This window comes from Rhamphochromis sp. 'chilingali' (genome assembly GCF_963969265.1).
Source record: "Rhamphochromis sp. 'chilingali' genome assembly, chromosome: 22".
NCBI classification, from domain to species: domain Eukaryota; kingdom Metazoa; phylum Chordata; class Actinopteri; order Cichliformes; family Cichlidae; genus Rhamphochromis; species Rhamphochromis sp. 'chilingali'.
The window spans coordinates 22,735,302-22,752,306 of NC_137950.1; the positions used below are offsets into that span (position 1 = coordinate 22,735,302).

The window sequence follows — 17,005 nt, forward strand, 5'->3', positions numbered from 1 at the left end:
TAATCATCCATAATACCAGCACATTTTCAATTGTTTTCTATTAATGTTTTTAATTAAAAGCCAGAGTTAAAGCTCTTCTATTGTTTAGATTGGTATGTAATCAGTCTGATTCAATTACTTTTAATGATTAAATATTGATACTGTTTAAAAAAAAGTTAACTTTTATTCAAAATAGAAAGAAAATACAATAATCAACCAGATTAATGACAGGAACGTAAAAGTTTGAGCTGGAAAATAGAATATTAAGGGTTTGGTTGAATGCAGGAAAAATATTAATTCCATGGCTTTTTTTAAAAACAAAAGCTTAAACAAATTAGTGTTTAAGCTTTTGTTACCACTCTGTTAGGATAGATACAATTTGCCCCACCCTCTGTTGGGCAGGGCTATGACATCAATAGAGGAAAATAGAAAACTCTCAAGACACCACAGAGAGGGTGAAAAAGCTCTCTGGTCTCTCAAGGCTACAATGATTGCAAGTTTCTTCTTCCTGCTGTTACTTGTGGGTAAGCTCAGATTATTCTAATTAAATGGAGATGACAATTTATACCATTTAATTTACTTTATTTTTTATGAGTATAAATATATTTTTATATTTTATTTTATTTTAATCAGTAACGCTTCTTTACTTGTAATAGATTGCATTTCAGTGCAAGAACAGGTTCCTCTATAATTTCCCAGTAAATATATCTTGTTTACTAAATTAAATTCCACTTTTTTGTAATTAATAGATCAGAGATATAAAATAAAAAGAAAGAGAGAAAGAAAGATAACACATCTGGTATCTAGTAACTCAGACGGATTTAAACTTAAGTATATTAAGTATATTAAGTATATATTATAAGTATATATTAAGTATATTTAATAAAGTATATTCAATATGAAGATGTACAAAATGTTTTCAGATGGACTGCAGGCAGGCATTTTGGAACCTGGACTCTTTAGCTACAAATGTGTTGCTATAGATAAGTCTTAAATTCCCAGAGGTTTAAGATTCTTAGAATCTTTTGATGATATTATGTCCTGTAGATGATGAGACATTCAAAGTCTTCACAATTTTATATTGAGGAATATTATTCTGAAGTTGTTCTACTATTTAAAATACAGTTTTTTCGTAGATTATTGATTTTCTGCCCAGCTTTACTTCTGAGAAAATCTGCTTTGCTCAGACGGTCTTTTTACATCTAATCATGCTCACTGGCTTCCTGCTATTAACCTAATGGTTTGCAAAATGTTTCTCCAGCTAGTTCTTTTTTGTTATTTTACTTTTTCAGCCGTTTTTTCCCCATCCAGCTTTTTTCAGATGTGTTGCAATCAAACTGAACTGATAATTGTCAGTGTCAACTGTAAAATGACTTAATTTAAACATTTGTTCTCTAGACTATCTCTCCACACCTTTACATATTCCATATGTACGGGGTAGGAGCCCTCTTGGTCGTGGCGTGTGGATATTTCTTTAAGACACTCCAGCACGCCCGGCTACGCCCCATAGCTTATGTATAAAACAGCTGTGCGGACGTGACACCAGTGTGTGTGTGTTTGTGTGTGTAAGTGAGAGAGAGAGAGAGAGTGTGTGTGTGTGTGTGAGAGAGAGAGAGAGAGAGAGTGAGTGAGAGAGAGAGCCTTGAGAGTGGGGTATGAATGTGCGTCCGTCAGGAGCGTGCTTCGGCATCCTCCGTGGGCGCTGCCTCTCCCCTGGTAGATTCCCCCTGTGTGCCCTGGTGTTCCCCGCTATTCCCCTGGTATCCCTTAGCTTGGTACCCCCTAGCTAGCCCTTGCTTTCCCTTGGTTGGTCCCCCTTCCCTGGCATATCGCCTCGAAAAAAAAAACAGGCTTAAGTGCCGGCCAACGCTTCATTCATTTTGACCATTCATTTTGTGAAAAAGTGAAAAATTAGTATCATTACATTACCATTCAGTTTGGGGGTTACAACAGAAAATTATATGTTTATTGCTCACGGGGTATCAGATGGGATTATTTTAACAAACCATTAACATTTTGGCTGATAACTATTTTTATTCTCCTGTAACTTTACTATATAAAGAGCTAAATCCTCCAAAGTTTCAGGAGTAATGCTTCATAATAAAAAGTGTTTGTGAACTAAAAATCAGCAATGTGGGATACTGTTTGTCCGTGATTTACATAGGGGGAACAAATTGTGTCAGGATCAGCCTGATATTATTTGTATCCCACTATAACTTCGTTGTATAAAGAGCTAACATCTCAAAAATGTCAGGAGTAGTTAGTCATTATAAGAAGTGTTTGTAAACTAAAAATCAACAATGTGGGATACTGTTTGTCCGTGATTTGGACAGTCCAGCGTGTGCTCCCGACGCAGGGGAAACAAATTCTGTTGGTGATATCTAGTTTGGCACGACACCGGCTACCTTCCTGGTTAGCGTGTGGCCCCGCCCCCTTGCTTGGTAGAAGAAGTATGGCAGCCCACCGTCCCAAACATGTCTGTGAATGGCATTTTGCCTTTTTACGGTAGGCACGAGCAGTGTGGCTGTGCCTGGCTGTGTCTGATTTTTCAGCCGGCGAGTGAGTGTTCTCCAGCCTGCCGCACTGTGTCTCATTTCGAAGTTCACACCTGCTGCTCCCCTGTCTGCGGACAGCGCTTGCGACCGCTTAGCCCTGGGGCAGACCTTTGGGTTAAGTCCCCGCTTAGCCATCAGCGGGCTGGACTGCCAGCCCCCCCGTCTGTGGACGGCTGGGCGGCTCCGTGGTTGAATGGACCCTACAGGTTGCATCCCTGCCTTGGCCCTGCGTCTTGCAGCTGTACTGCTGCTGCGGGCTGTGTTCCTCTGGCGTATAGCCCACGGTTCGCCGACTCACACGCCAGTCGGACCTTGCTGTGTCTGATATGTCAGTCGCTGAGTGGGTGTTCTCCAGCACGCAGCGCTGGCTCTCCATCTAGTGGGTTTCCCCTGTATCGTGGGTCACATGGCCAGCAGGTGCCCGCTCAGTGAGTTGACACCTCCCGTCTGTCTGTTAGTGTCTCATCAGGCCCCCTCTGCTGGCCCCCTGTCTATAGACTCTGCAGAGTGGCTGCTATGCACTGGTGATGAACCTTGGGTTGCTCCTCACTTGGGCCCTTAGTGGCCTGAGCCACCAGCACCTCCCCTATCGTGGTTGGTGCAGGTCAGCTGCTCTACTCCTGGGACAGGCCCTGGGCCTCGTCCTCCCTGGGCTAATCCACTGAGTGGCCGAGATGCTTCGACAGGCTCTTTCTCCCTGGCACTGTGTCACTGCCTAGTGCCAGGCAAGTCTCTGTTGTGGCTTGACTTCTCTAGGTGGTGGCTCCGCCTTCCCTTCTGGGGCATCATCCGCATATCGCGGGCTTCTGTCACAGCGATAGCCAGCTGCTGTGCTCGAGTGGCTTGGTAGGCTGTGTTGCCCTGGTGTTTGCCCACGTTCGCCGGCTTCCACGCCAGTCGCACCTCGCTGCGGCGAGTGGCATTCTACAGCCTAGTGTGTTGCCCGCAGTGCGCGGTTCACACGGCCAGCAGGGCTCCTGTCATTGCTCGAGTGGGGCGGCTTCTCGGCTCTGACTGCAGCTTCAGCCTCTGCTGCTGCTGCTACTGCTGCTGCTGCAGGCTGTGTTCCCCTGGCGTATTGCCCGCGCTTCGCCGGTTTACGCGCCAGCTGGACCTCGCTGTGTCTGATGCTCAGCGAGTGAGTGTTCTCCAGCCCACAGCGCCTGGCTCCCTGCAGGCGGTTCACCCGTTGCGTGTTAGCCAGGCCTCGCTGTGTCTGATAAGTCAGCCAGCGAGTGTGTTGTGCCGCTTGGCCCTGGGGCGACCTGTGGGTCGCGTCCCTGGCTTGGAGCTCCTCTCCAGCGGCTGCACTACAGCTGCTTGCTGTGTTCCCCTGGCGTGTAAGCCAGCGAATGCAGCAATAGTCGGGCCTCGCTATGTCTGATACGTCAGCCAGCAAATGTGTGTTCTCCAGCCTCCTTGGCCAGTCTCTGTCTGGCATATAGGCTGCTGCGACTGCAGGCTGTGTTCTCCTGGCATGTTGCCGCATTTGCCGGCTTGCCCGCCGGTCGATCCTCGCTGTGTCTGATGCCTTAGCAAGCGAGTGAGTGTCCCCCAGCCTGCGATGCTGGCTCCCTGTCTGTGCTTTGCCTGTGTGTCACGGACTTACACGGCCAGCACGGGGACGCCCAGTAGCTGGGACTTTGTGTATGATCTCGAGTGTCTCATTGCGAGTTCACTCTTGAGGCTCCTCTGTCTACAGACAAGCACGTGGTGACGGTGCTGGGGGTGGACCTTCGGGTCATCGCCTTGCTCAGCCCTCCACTTATGCCGGCTAGGCTGCCAGCCCCCCCCCTCCCTGTCTGTGAACAGCTCGGGGTGGCTTCGGCTTTGAGGATGGACGGGTCACATCCAAAGCTTCACCTGCGGTTGCTGGCTGTGTTCCCCTGGCGTGTTGCCCGCTTCGCCGGCGTACACGCCAGTCGGACCTCGCTGTGGCGAGTGAGAGTTCTCCAGCCTGTAGCGCCGACTCTCTGTCTGGCATTGCCCTCATGTCGTAGGCCTATGCGACCAGCGGGATGCTACTTGGTAGCTCGGTGTGCTGCGTTCCCTGCCGGTCTGCCTCGCGGTTCCCGGGCTGACCTTGAGCGGCCAATCACTTGCGGTCCTGTGTCCTGCATGACCGGTTCAGAGCAGTCTAGCGTCTGCAGACTGCTGCCTCCACCCCCTGGCTCGGCCTTCGCATTGCGAAGCCCTGACCAGGGTGGTGTCTCTCTTGGTGCGTTGTCACTGACTCCCGGCACCTTCACTCTCGGTGGTGCACTGTCTCCTCGCGGGGTGTCTTACAGAGTTACCCCGTACATATGGAATATGTGGAGAGATAGTCTCGATATGCTAGAGAACGTATGGTTACAGTGTAACCTTGGTTCTCTTAGTGAGAGACTATCTCTCCACCGTGAGGCCGCTCGGAGATGCGTTCTGATCATCACCGGTGTCACGTCCACACAGCTGTTTTATACGTAAGCTGTGGGGCGTAGCCGGGCGTGCTGGAGTGTCTTAAAGAAATATCCACACACCACGACCAGGGGGCTTGTACTCCGTACATATGGAATATGTAACGGTGTGGAGAGATAGTCTCCCACTAAGAGAACCAAGGTTACACTGTAACCGTACGATATATTTTCCTGTGATATCTAACATCCATTAGTGTCATAATCCCTGAGTCTTAAACCTGAGTTTTTCAGTTTTGTGGTTCAAGGTTTGCTTTGGGCTTCGTGAAAGGATTTTATCAAAGTTGTTGTTTATGATTTTATTCTTGTGCTTTTATGTCTCTGATATTTTTGCCTTTACTTCTTTGCTCATAATGTTTCCTTATATTTGTTAGTTCTCTTTCATGACCCCATTCTGTTCCTCCAGTCTTAACTCTGTGGTTGTTTTTGGACACCAAGACACCAAAATCAAACAGATTTTGGTGTCTTGGTTTCTTGTGCTTTTCATTTCATTTCATTTCCTTTGTCTCATTTTCACCGATTTGTTTCCCACCTGTTTTACCTTGTGTAAATATTCTCTCCTCTTGCCCTTTTCCGTGTCATCTCACTTTGCTGTGTGCTCCCCTGCTCTGTGTTTCTTGGTTCCATTATTCCTAGTTTTTAATTTTCATATCTCGCTCTGTGTGTGTTTTTGGACTTCCTTTGTTTGTCATTGTTCAGCAATTGAATTGAGTTCATACTGTTTCCAGAGTTTTGTGTTTGGTTCAGCATCCTGCCTGCCACACAGTTATTCATGACACTGCATTTTTAAATAAAACCTCAAATTAATTCTAACCACATATTAAAGTAAAGCAAGTCATATTAACACATTTTTTATTTTTAAAAATTAGTACACTCATTGTCAGCTGAAAATGCATCCAGTTCAGAGCTACAGGAAGATCAACAGATGACCAGTGAGACCACTATAAGAGGTACATAGCGTCTCTCTCTATCTCGCTCTCTCTCTCTCTCTCTCTCTCTCTCTTAAAGTCTTTTGCCACCTCTTATTTCCAGTCTCTCAGTTTTTCTCTCCTTGGGAGTCGTTTTCATTCCAGCACTTCCACCTAACCATTTTCTTAAGCCTATGACAGAGGATAACACAGTTTGACTGACATAAAATAGTATTTTTGCACCAACAAAGCAATTCTCAAAGAGCTATTAGTCAAAAACCTCATCCGAACATGAGCACACAAACAGTATCTCAAGTTCATGGCTTTAAGAAACAAAAAACAATCCAACAAAGATCTGATACAGGGCTAAGAGATGGATCTGGCCCTTCAGCCCCACCTGCCATTCACCAAAGCCTCAACAGAAATGGTCTCAGTGGAATGGAGGCTGTCAAGAGGCTCAGGGTGAAAAGGCTGAGGTATGTCAAATTACACAAGAACTGATAATCAGTCGCAACAAGTTTTGTAGACTGAAGAATCCAAAATTTGTACTTTTGGATTGAAACCTTTGTCTATATGTATAGAGGAGCTCAGCAGAGAGGTACCACAGCCAACTGTGAAACATGATGGAGGTTTTGTTATGATGTGGGGCTTCACTCAAGCCAGTGGGGTTCGGGAGCCAGTCAAAACTGTTTGAAGTATGAATGCAGAAAAGTACTGTCAGATTTTGATCAGGTATACAGGAGCAGCTGATCAGCATCTTTATTTATTTATTTTTTTTAGCTTGGCAACCACACTGCTAATGCAGTAAAAGAATAAAATGGATACAAAAGCACAGAATGGAAAACTAACAGTCAAAGATAGACCTCGAAATTAATTAAATAATGTGAAATCATTATGACAGATAATAGAACAAAAGGCCACTAACATCCAAAGAAGAGCTTTGAATGTCCTTAGTGAAGATTAGAAAACTACTACTGAAGACTACTTTAAGAAATTACAAGAAAGTTTGCCTAAGAGAGCTCAGACTATGTTGGATAATATTGTTTTTTATACGAAGTGTTGAATTTCAAGCTGGAATTGTATAAATGAAGTTTTTGCTTCATATACAGTAATTACATGTATGCTTGCTAACCTTTCAATTAATCTCTTCACTTTTAATAGCAAAATATAAAGAAAATAAAGATGACTGAAGGCGTTTCCACAGTACTGTACATGCCAACAAGTGATGTCGTCTGTTTTTGTTGTTTGTTTGTTTTTTGTTTTCTTGACACAGTTATCCAGACCTGCAATAAATTGAAAATCTGAAATGAAAGCACAGAAGCTGCTTTATTGTTTTCATATCATAACATCAATGTCAAGAATGTCTTTTTATGTGTCCTTTTAGATAATGAAGTGGAAGTGGAGAAACTCTGCAATTTTCAGGCTATTGTACAGCACCTGGATCTAAGTAAAGACAGTATTAAGTACACTGTGAGCCGGCCCATTATAAACAACAGTCATCATACAGATGTTGTGCTTGACATGAAACTCTACGCTATTCTGGATATGGTAAGTTGTTCAAGCTACTTGTGTATGTTTGTGTGTTTTAGTTTGAATAAATGATAATGGACATTTTTGTTACCAAATAGTTTGTTTCTTTCGATAATAAAATAATGTCAAAAGTCTGCTCAATTGGTGCATATTTGTCTGCTTCATATGCATAATTTCAGTTTTCCATGTCATGTATTCTCTCAGTTTGGTATTCTCTTAATTATGGAGATCCATAAGCTTCATCTATGAATACATCAATGTCTGTCTTTTTGTGGCCTTCTATGCTTCTGTTAGTTGTCTAAGACCATTTAAGACTTCCCAGATGTTGGGTTTTTCTTGTCTATTGGAGGCTGCATACTGTTGATCTTACCCAGGTCTTTCTAGGATTACTGTGGCACAAGTCAGGCTCAACCATTTGAGCTTGAACACTGCTTGATTTCTTTGTTCACAGAGAGAAATTGACCAGACCTTAATTTCTTACATTTGGGTTTATTTGGTGAGTTTTCTCTTTCAAATACATCAATTTTCACAGTATTGTTGAAATTGAAATTGCTTGAAATTACGTGTTTTCATCTTTTGTCTTTTTCTCCTTGTTTGTATCTCTTTCCTCTTATTTGTATCCCTCTGACTAGTCATGGAAAAACGAGTACACTAAGTGGGATCCAGATCAATTCTGTGGAATTAAACAAATAACAATTCCTACTGAATATTTGTGGATGCCAGATATAACTATTTCAGAGATGTAAGTTTAACATATATGCACATAAACTCACACAGACCATACAGTCACTAGCAATAAGGCATTAAGCTACAGCTAATGGGGCTGCAATAGAAAGGGGAGATGATTACTAGGGAGCCAGGAAGCGGGGAGAACATATCAGGACTGAGTTAGAGTAGGGGCTTACGATAGAACGGAACCGTGGGAGCTCGGGAGGGAAGTGTGGCAGTCCGTGGGGGCAGGAAGTCCGTGGAATGGCGAGTGGGCCAGGTGAGCGCCGCGAGATCCAGTTGAGCCGGAGGACAGGCAGGTAGCAGACGCCGAGTAGAAATCTGGACAGAAGTAGGCAGGTTAAACAAAGTTCCAAGCAGAAGAGAATGCACACTTTTCGTGGAAGTCTGGTTACCACTGTGGGGATGACTACGGACTGGCGTGGAGCATCCGTCAGCGCCGGATTAAGTGGATCTCCGTGTAATCACCGGGATGGAGAGCAGGTGTGCTAGTGATGGCCCAGCCCGGGGGTGTGGCTACCCGAGCATCACGCATTCCACAGACCATGACAGTGCCCCCCCCTCAAGGGTCGCCCCCAGGCGACCGACCGGACTGCGGCCTGCGGAGAGAAGCGCGGAAATCAGCGATGAGGGACGGGTCCAGAATGAAGGAACGCGGAACCCAGAGGCGGTCCTCGGGACCGTACCCCACCCAGTCCACCAGGAACTGCCACCCACGCCCACGCCGGCGCTCAGCCACGATGCGCCGGACCGCATAGGCCGGGTGACCGGCGACAAGCCGGGCGGGAGGAGGGGGCTCGGACGGAGGGCACAATGGGCTGCGGCGGACAGGTTTGACCTGGGAAACGTGGAACGTGGGATGTATGCGCCAGGAAGTAGGGAGCTTGAGCCGAACTGCCGCCGGGTTAACAACCGCATCAACTTCATACGGGCCAATGAAGCGGGGGGCCAGCTTCCGGGAGGACACACGCAGCGGAATGTTTTTGGCGGCCAGCCAGACCTTCTGCCCCGGCTGATAGTCGGGGGCGGGGGTGCGACGGCGGTTGGCATGGCGTGTGTGCTGTTCCTTCGTCCGCAGGAGAGCTTGGCGGGCCCTGAGCCAGACCCGCTGGCAGCGCCGGAGATGGTGCCGAGCGGAGGGGACTGCGAGACCGAGTTCGTCTTCAGGGAAAAGAGGAGGCTGATAACCGAGGGATGCCTCGAACGGGGACAAACCTGTGGCAGACGAGGTAAGTGAGTTATGTGCATATTCAACCCAGGGCAGAAAGGTGACCCAGGAAGTGGGGTTTTGGGACGCCATGCACCGTAGCGCAGCCTCTAGCTCCTGGTTAAGCCGCTCGGTCTGGCCGTTAGATTGCGGATGGAAACCCGAGCTTAAACTAACTCTCGCGCCCAAAATGGAACAAAAGGTCCTCCACACTTGTGAAGTGAACTGTGGGCCTCGGTCTGAGACGATGTCAAGGGGAATACCATGGAGCCGGAACACGTTTTCAATTAGGGCTAGGGCTGTGTCAGGGGCGGAGGGTAGTTTCGGTAGCGGGACGAAGTGGGCGGCTTTAGAGAACCGGTCGATGATGGTGAGGATGACGCTCTTTCCCGAGGAACAAGGAAGACCGGTAATGAAATCTAATGAGATATGAGACCAAGGCCGGTGAGGCGTGCTGAGCGGATGGAGCAGGCCCGCTGGGTGCTTAGTGGACAATTTGTTGCGGGCGCAGACAGTGCAGGCAGCCACGTACTCCCTCGCATCTTGTCGTAAAGTCTTCCACCAGAAATGCCGTTTGAGAAGACCAATGGTTCTGCTCACGCCAGGGTGACACGAAAAACGTGCAGTGTGGACCCAATGGATTACCGCTCCGCGGGCAGCAGCGGGGACAAAACGCCGTCCGGGGGGTCCGGTACCCGGGTCAGGGTCTCCCGGGAGGGCCTGGCGGATAACCTCCTCAACATCCCAGGAGAGGGCGCCCACCACACAGGTTGGGGGGAGAATGGTGGTTGGTGACGATGTCTCCGTGTCTGGGGAGTACTGGCGGGAGAGCGCATCTGGCTTGGCATTCCGTGAACCTGGGCGATACGAGAGAGTGAAGTTAAAGCGTGTAAAAAACAGGGACCAGCGGGCTTGGCGAGAGTTTAACCTTTTAGCAGTCCTAAGATAAATTAGATTCTTATGGTCCGTCCATATGAGAAAAGGCTGCTCGGCTCCCTCCAGCCAGTGGCGCCACTCCTCCAAGGCGAGTTTTATGGCCAAGAGCTCCTTATCGCCTACGTCATAATTTCTTTCAGTAGGGGTGAGCCGGCGAGAGAAGTAGGCGCACGGCTGGAGCTTACCTTGAGGTCCAGACCGCTGAGAGAGAACAGCCCCGACTCCGGTGTCGGACGCGTCCACCTCGACGATGAATTGTTTGGTGGTGTCGGGGTGGAGCAGAATGGGCGCCGTAGTGAACAATGCCTTCAATTTGGTGAACGCTGTGTGGGCCTCCAGGGGCCAGGTGAAAGGTACCTTAGGAGAAGTGAGGCGAGTGAGAGGCGCGGCGACGTGGCTGTAGTTTCGAATGAAACGTCGGTAGAAGTTCGCGAACCCGAGAAAGCATTGGAGCTTCTTCCACGAATCCGGGACTGGCCACTCCAGAACCGCCTTGATCTTAGCTGGGTCCGTCTTCACCTGTCCTCCTGCTAAGACATAGCCCAAAAAGGAAACCGATGAGGCGTGAAACTCGCATTTTTCTGCTTTGACAAACAGTCTGTTTTCCAGTAACCGTTGCAGGACGCTCCGGACGTGAACGTGATGCTCCTCCATGGTCCTGGAAAAAACGAGGATGTCATCCAAGTATACAAAAACAAACACGTTCAGGAAGTCTCGGAGCACATCATTCACTAGCGTCTGAAAAACCGCAGGGGCGTTAGTTAAGCCGAATGGCATAACCAAATACTCGAAGTGGCCCAGTGGCGTGTTAAAAGCGGTTTTCCACTCGTCCCCCTCCCTTATTCGGACCAGATGGTATGCGTTTCGCAGGTCCAGTTTTGTGAAAACGGTGGCTTCCTGGAGAGAGCCAAAAACAGAGTTAATCAACGGAAGAGGGTACTTGTTCTTTACGGTGATGTCATTTAAGCCCCGGTAGTCAATGCATGGCCGCAGCGAACCGTCCTTTTTCCCCACGAAGAAGAAGCCCGCAGCGACTGGGGAAGAAGAGGGTCGAATGATACCGGCCGCGAGTGATTCTCGGATGTAGTTTTCCATAGACTCCCTCTCGGGGCGAGACAGGTTGTACAACCGGCCGGAGGGCAGCGGGGCACCAGGTAGCAGGTCGATGGCGCAGTCATAGGGGCGGTGTGGTGGCAGAGAGCAAGCCTTGTCTTTGTTAAACACTTCCTGTAAGTCGTGGTATTCGGGTGGGATGGAGGAGAGGTCAGGTGCTTGTGTAACAGGTGGGGTCGGGTTAGTGGGTGGAGCGAGAACTGCTGATCTCAGGCAATTCGCAAGGCAGAACAAACTCCAACTGGCGATCTTGCTTCCTGCCCAATCGATGTGGGGATTATGTCTTTGCAGCCACGGGTAGCCTAACACGAGCGGGGTGTCGGGAGACGGGAAGGTAAAGAACGAAAGCGATTCGTTGTGGTTCCCGGAAGTGACTAATGTCACGGGCGCGGTCTGATGAGTGATGTAAGCAAACACTTGTTTATTCAGCGCTGACGCAGGGAGGGGAGGTTCCAACAGAGTGAGTGGAATTTCCAGCTCTTTAGCCAGTCTTTCATCCATGAGATTCTGCTCCGCCCCAGAATCCACTAATGCGCTGCATGTGACAGTCTTTTTATTGGTTATTATGGCAACGGACACAATCAATCGGGGTCTAATAGTATTCAATGTGCAGCCCACCCGTATCCCCGAACCTACCGGTGAGCTGGTCCGTTTGGGCGAACCGGGCAGCTGGCGATGCGGTGTCCCGGCTTCCCACAGTATAAGCAGTCCCCGGCCCGAAAACGGCGTTCCCTCTCCTCCGGCGAGAGCCGAGAGCGCCCGATCTGCATCGGCTCCGGCGGAGGAGGAGACTGTGAGCGAGCGCACGCCGCTGGAGAGCTAAAAGGGGACAGGGGCAGTGACACGCGAAAGTCTGGGTGCAACACGGGTTTCGGTGGCTTGGACCGCCGTTCGGCCTCCCTCTCCCGTAGACGCTTATCGATCCTACGGGCGAGTGACACCAAATCCTCGAACGTTTTAGCCGCCTCGTGAAACGCGAGCTGATCCTTCATCTGATCGTTCAGGGAGCGTAAAAAAATTCCCCTTAGGGCCGAATCGGGCCAGCCAACAGCGGTTGCCACGGTGCGAAACTCCACTAAATACTCCGCAACGCTACGCCGACCCTGGCGGAGCACCAGTAGCTTTTGAGCGGCATCATCCTCGGAAACTGACGGAGAGAAGGTTGCTTTAAACTCGTCGAGGAAGTCATCGAAGTCGCAGCGCTGTATCGGGTTAGCAGATAAATAGGCTTCAGCCCACGCCAACGCCCTTCCCCTCAGTAGTCCCACGAAGTGGGAAATCTTGGCCGCGTCAGTGGGGAAGGCGAGTGGCGAGCGACTGAAGAAAAGAGTACACTGAAAAAGGAACCCCCCACACTGGTCCAATTCGCCGTGGAAGGGTTCCGGCGGCGGAGACGTCACACAGCGGTACGCCGAGTCGGGCTGTTTAGCGCACATCTCTCCCTGTTTCTCGCTCAGCTCCTGATACTGATCCTGAAGCGAAGAAAGTAACTGATCGTGTCGGCCGAGCATGGCACCCTGCTTATTAATAGCTGAACGTATCGGGTCTGCTGGATCCATCTTGGCCAGTCCGTACTGTCATGCGCCGTGGTGCGCGGGCACGAAAGGATCCAGGCGCAGACTCCGAGCTAACAAAAAGACACTTTATTAAAACAACGAAAGGCGACCCGGGGAAAGTAGAGAGCAAAACAGAAACTAAAAATCCGGGGAAACAATGACACGAGGAAGCCGGGATCGGGACGGCGGGGGGCTGCAATAGAAAGGGGAGATGATTACTAGGGAGCCAGGAAGCGGGTAGAACATATCAGGACTGAGTTAGAGTAGGGGCTTACGATAGAACGGAACCGTGGGAGCTCGGGAGGGAAGTGTGGCAGTCCGTGGGGGCAGGAAGTCCGTGGAATGGCGAGTGGGCCAGGTGAGCGCCGCGAGATCCAGTTGAGCCGGAGGACAGGCAGGTAGCAGACGCCGAGTAGAAATCTGGACAGAAGTAGGCAGGTTAAACAAAGTTCCAAGCAGAAGAGAATGCACACTTTTCGTGGAAGTCTGGTTACCACTGTGGGGATGACTACGGACTGGCGTGGAGCATCCGTCAGCGCCGGATTAAGTGGATCTCCGTGTAATCACCGGGATGGAGAGCAGGTGTGCTAGTGATGGCCCAGCCCGGGGGTGTGGCTACCCGAGCATCACGCATTCCACAGACCATGACAGGAATGCAAGTTAGAGTAGCTCCTTTACATGAAAAAAGAAAGACCATGTCTGAATCAAGGAAGAGGCCTATGGGTACATCTTTCACCATCTTAAAGCTATTTCCCAACTTTCTCTGAATGGTACTCATGGCTTATCCAGTAACTACAGATTAAATCCTTAGTTTTTCTTATACTACGAAAATGGGTCAGTTCTTAATGGGGTACATTCTCCATAGTAACAGATGCTGTATTCTCCAGAGCAGAGATGAAAAGGTATGATTTGCTCTTGAGGGCAACAAAGGGCAAAACTTCTGTGGTCCATGTGTGGGTATTACCAGTTGGACTCTGTGTGGAACAGCCCTAGGGTTCATTTTTGTCCCACGCAGGCATGTTTGTGTGGGTCATTCGTATTGATCCTGGTGGTCTGAGCTTGATGAGGTGTGGATAAAGGCGTGTCTGAGGACAATTGGGAGGGAAGAGATCATTGGTTACCAAACTTTGTCAGAATTTCTAGTCCATCATTTCTAGCTGAAATTATTAAGTAATTTAACACAAACTCTTGTGTAAGTCGCCACTTGATGTTGCAGGTTTTATCTGGATTCTAACATAAGTAATTAAGACATGGTGGCTTAATGCATTAATCCTCCTCAGCTGGAGAGTAAGATTTGAGTAGGATTCTGTCTACCTATTTGTCATAACTGATGCTGCTTTTTTGAGTGGCTATAACTGATTGTAATTTTCTGTCTTACAGGACAGAGAGAGACAAAGCCTCTCCGAGTCCTTATCTCTCCATTGAAAGCGGTGGTTTGGTTGAATACAGAAATGACCAGGTGATCGTAAGCACCTGCAAGCTGCACGTGTACAAATTCCCTTTTGATGTTCAGAGGTGTAACCTCTCCTTTAAGTCTATCATGCACTCTGGTGAGCCCATAGCATATATGCGTGCCGTTCATGAAGTTATAAACCCAAACCATCAGATACAAAAATATATATTTCTTTCTTGCTGATCTTTTATTTTTATGTTTCACTTCAGATGAAGAAATAAAGTTACAATTCAACGAAACCAATAATACGGTCACAGAATGGTCTCGAAATGTGATGCAGACACAATACGAGTGGCTGTTTATCAACATGTCAGTTACCACCAAAACTGTCAATGAATTTGACTTCAACCAACTTATGATTGTTTACACTGTGAGTATTTCTGGGAGCAGCTGCACAGAAATGGGGAAAAAAGCATTAATCAATTTCGCTGCTTTTTCATTACTTTCCTTTTTGTGACCATAATACATGTCCAATATAGAGTAGGAGTAGGATGATTAACCACCTCACATGCAAATTGACAGATTACCATGAAGAGGAGGTCTGTCCTCTACATTGCCAATTTCTTGCTGCCAGTCTTCTTCTTCTTGGTTCTGGACTTAGCCTCCTTCCTGATATTAGACAGTGGAGGTGAGAAGCTCGGCTTCAAGATCACTGTCCTGCTCGCTGTCACAGTGATGCAGCTTCTTCTCAATGAGATTCTGCCCAGCTCTTCAGACAGTATTCCACTTATAGGTAAAGAAGAGCATATTTGACTTCATGCAGTGAATTAATCAAGCTATCAAGTCATTAAGTGATTTGTCCACTTTCATGCTGGATGCCCTCCTTAGCTGTCTATTGCATTGGGGTTTTTGCTCTGATGCTGCTCAGCCTCCTGGAGACAATTTTGGTGATGCATCTGATTGAGAAAGACTCGCCAGCCCAGGATAATGAGACAGATGGAAACCAAAGCCTGGTGGAGTGCTGTGAGGAGAAACAGGACATATCCAACTTTCACAGCTGTTTTAGAGGTGTGCTTAATTGTAGCAGTCGTTGTCTGTCACCTATCTATGTAATTCTAGCTGTGTTGCATTGTTCTTCCCGTCTATTTTTTTTATTCCAGACATGAAGAGATGTAGTCATTGTGCATCTGTTCATGATGTATCTGTGGATGAAAGACCAACTGTGTCTACATCAATCAACAGTCTGCCACCACTGACTATAAAGGTTGGAGTTAAATTGGACTTTTAAGTGTTTTTCAAGTGAAATATAAAAACTGATGAAAGACATCATGTTGCATGAGAGAGAGATTATCCCAAACCCTAACATGGGTGTTGAAAGTAAACACTTTCACTAAATCAATGTGAAAACAAATCAGTGTGTGAAATGTAGCAGCAACTAGACTATAAATGGCTGTATATGTAATGTTATTGATTACATTTCAACAAAACTATTTTTTCAGGGTTGTAGCTGCAACCTGATGAAGATGTTCTTTCCACTGGAAAAAGTCTCGGGTGACCTGCGGGAGACTAGGAAAACCGTGACTCTGCACAGTACCAACAAGAAGTCCGGCTACTGGACCAATATAGTAAAACATATCAACAGGGTTTTTGTCATTTTTTATTTGACAACAGTGACTGTGTTTTTGGCAATTATGATTTTATTGTGGAACAGTGCTGAAGATGAGTAGGCCGAAAGTTACTTTACTTTAAATCATTAGCATGAGGATTAACTTTACTTAACTAAAAGTTTCTGTTCCTTTATTAAGTCCAAGTCTAAAGTATGCATTTAGACTAGGGGTCGGTTTTGATTATCGATTTATCGATTAAAATCGATTCTAGCTTGGATAACGTGATATCATTCATTAAAATCCTGAATCGATTTTTTAATATAAATATATTTTATTCTCATGTTAAACCTCACAAAATTTCAACAACCACCAAACAGCTAAAACAGTAAATGAGAGCAGGTACACGGATTCTGCACAAAGCGCGGACCGTGGATCAGAATCAGTGAGATGTCGCCTTTCTCACCCGACAGCACGGACACGGTCGGGGCTGAAAGCCGACAGCTCGCTGATTCTGATGTTTCGACCGGTCCGCGCTCTGTGTTTAGCGCTAGATTCTAAAGCTGTTAGTTTTATCTCTCTCCAAACAATATTGACCGAACCAGCAGCAAAAGAAGACCCAAACTAGGCTTCACATAAACATCGTCATGAACTCCCTCTTACTTTTGCTGTTTTGCTTCCACCAGGATAAAATCACACTTCATGCACAGCGCTCTCTCTCTCTCTCTCTCTCTTTGTACTTCAAGAACAGTTTCCCGTCTAAAAATCTGTTTTCTGCATTATTCGCTTGCTTGTTATGCACTAGTCTACCGTTGTTTACAGCGCTGTCCGCCGCTGTTTTTTTCCTTTTACTTTCTTCTGAAAAGAAAGCCTAATTTCTCCTGTTCAATAGGCTACTGAACAAATTTAATCTTTTTAAATTTATGCAAAATTGCAAAATGCTTAGCTGTGTCCCTGACGCTGCTTCACTTCAGCAGCATCAGGTAATGTTCATATGTTGATTAACGTTTTTCTTTGGTTTTTGATCTACGGCAGAATATTTTTA

General features: G+C 47.3%; 1 protein-coding gene across 1 annotated transcript; it reads left to right on the forward strand.

Moving 5' to 3' along the window:
• Window positions 1–444: 444 nt before the first annotated feature.
• Window positions 445–16,377, forward strand: LOC308390581 (5-hydroxytryptamine receptor 3A-like). Its single transcript, XM_080872755.1, has 11 exons — window positions 445–503; window positions 5,854–5,934; window positions 7,277–7,440; window positions 7,874–7,918; window positions 8,055–8,164; window positions 14,344–14,513; window positions 14,626–14,786; window positions 14,939–15,149; window positions 15,245–15,424; window positions 15,517–15,620; window positions 15,856–16,377. The coding sequence occupies exons 1-11, from the start codon at window positions 467–469 to the stop codon at window positions 16,081–16,083; spliced, it is 1,491 nt and encodes a 496-aa protein (XP_080728881.1). The 5' UTR covers window positions 445–466; the 3' UTR covers window positions 16,084–16,377.
• The last annotated feature ends 628 nt before the right edge of the window (window positions 16,378–17,005 follow it).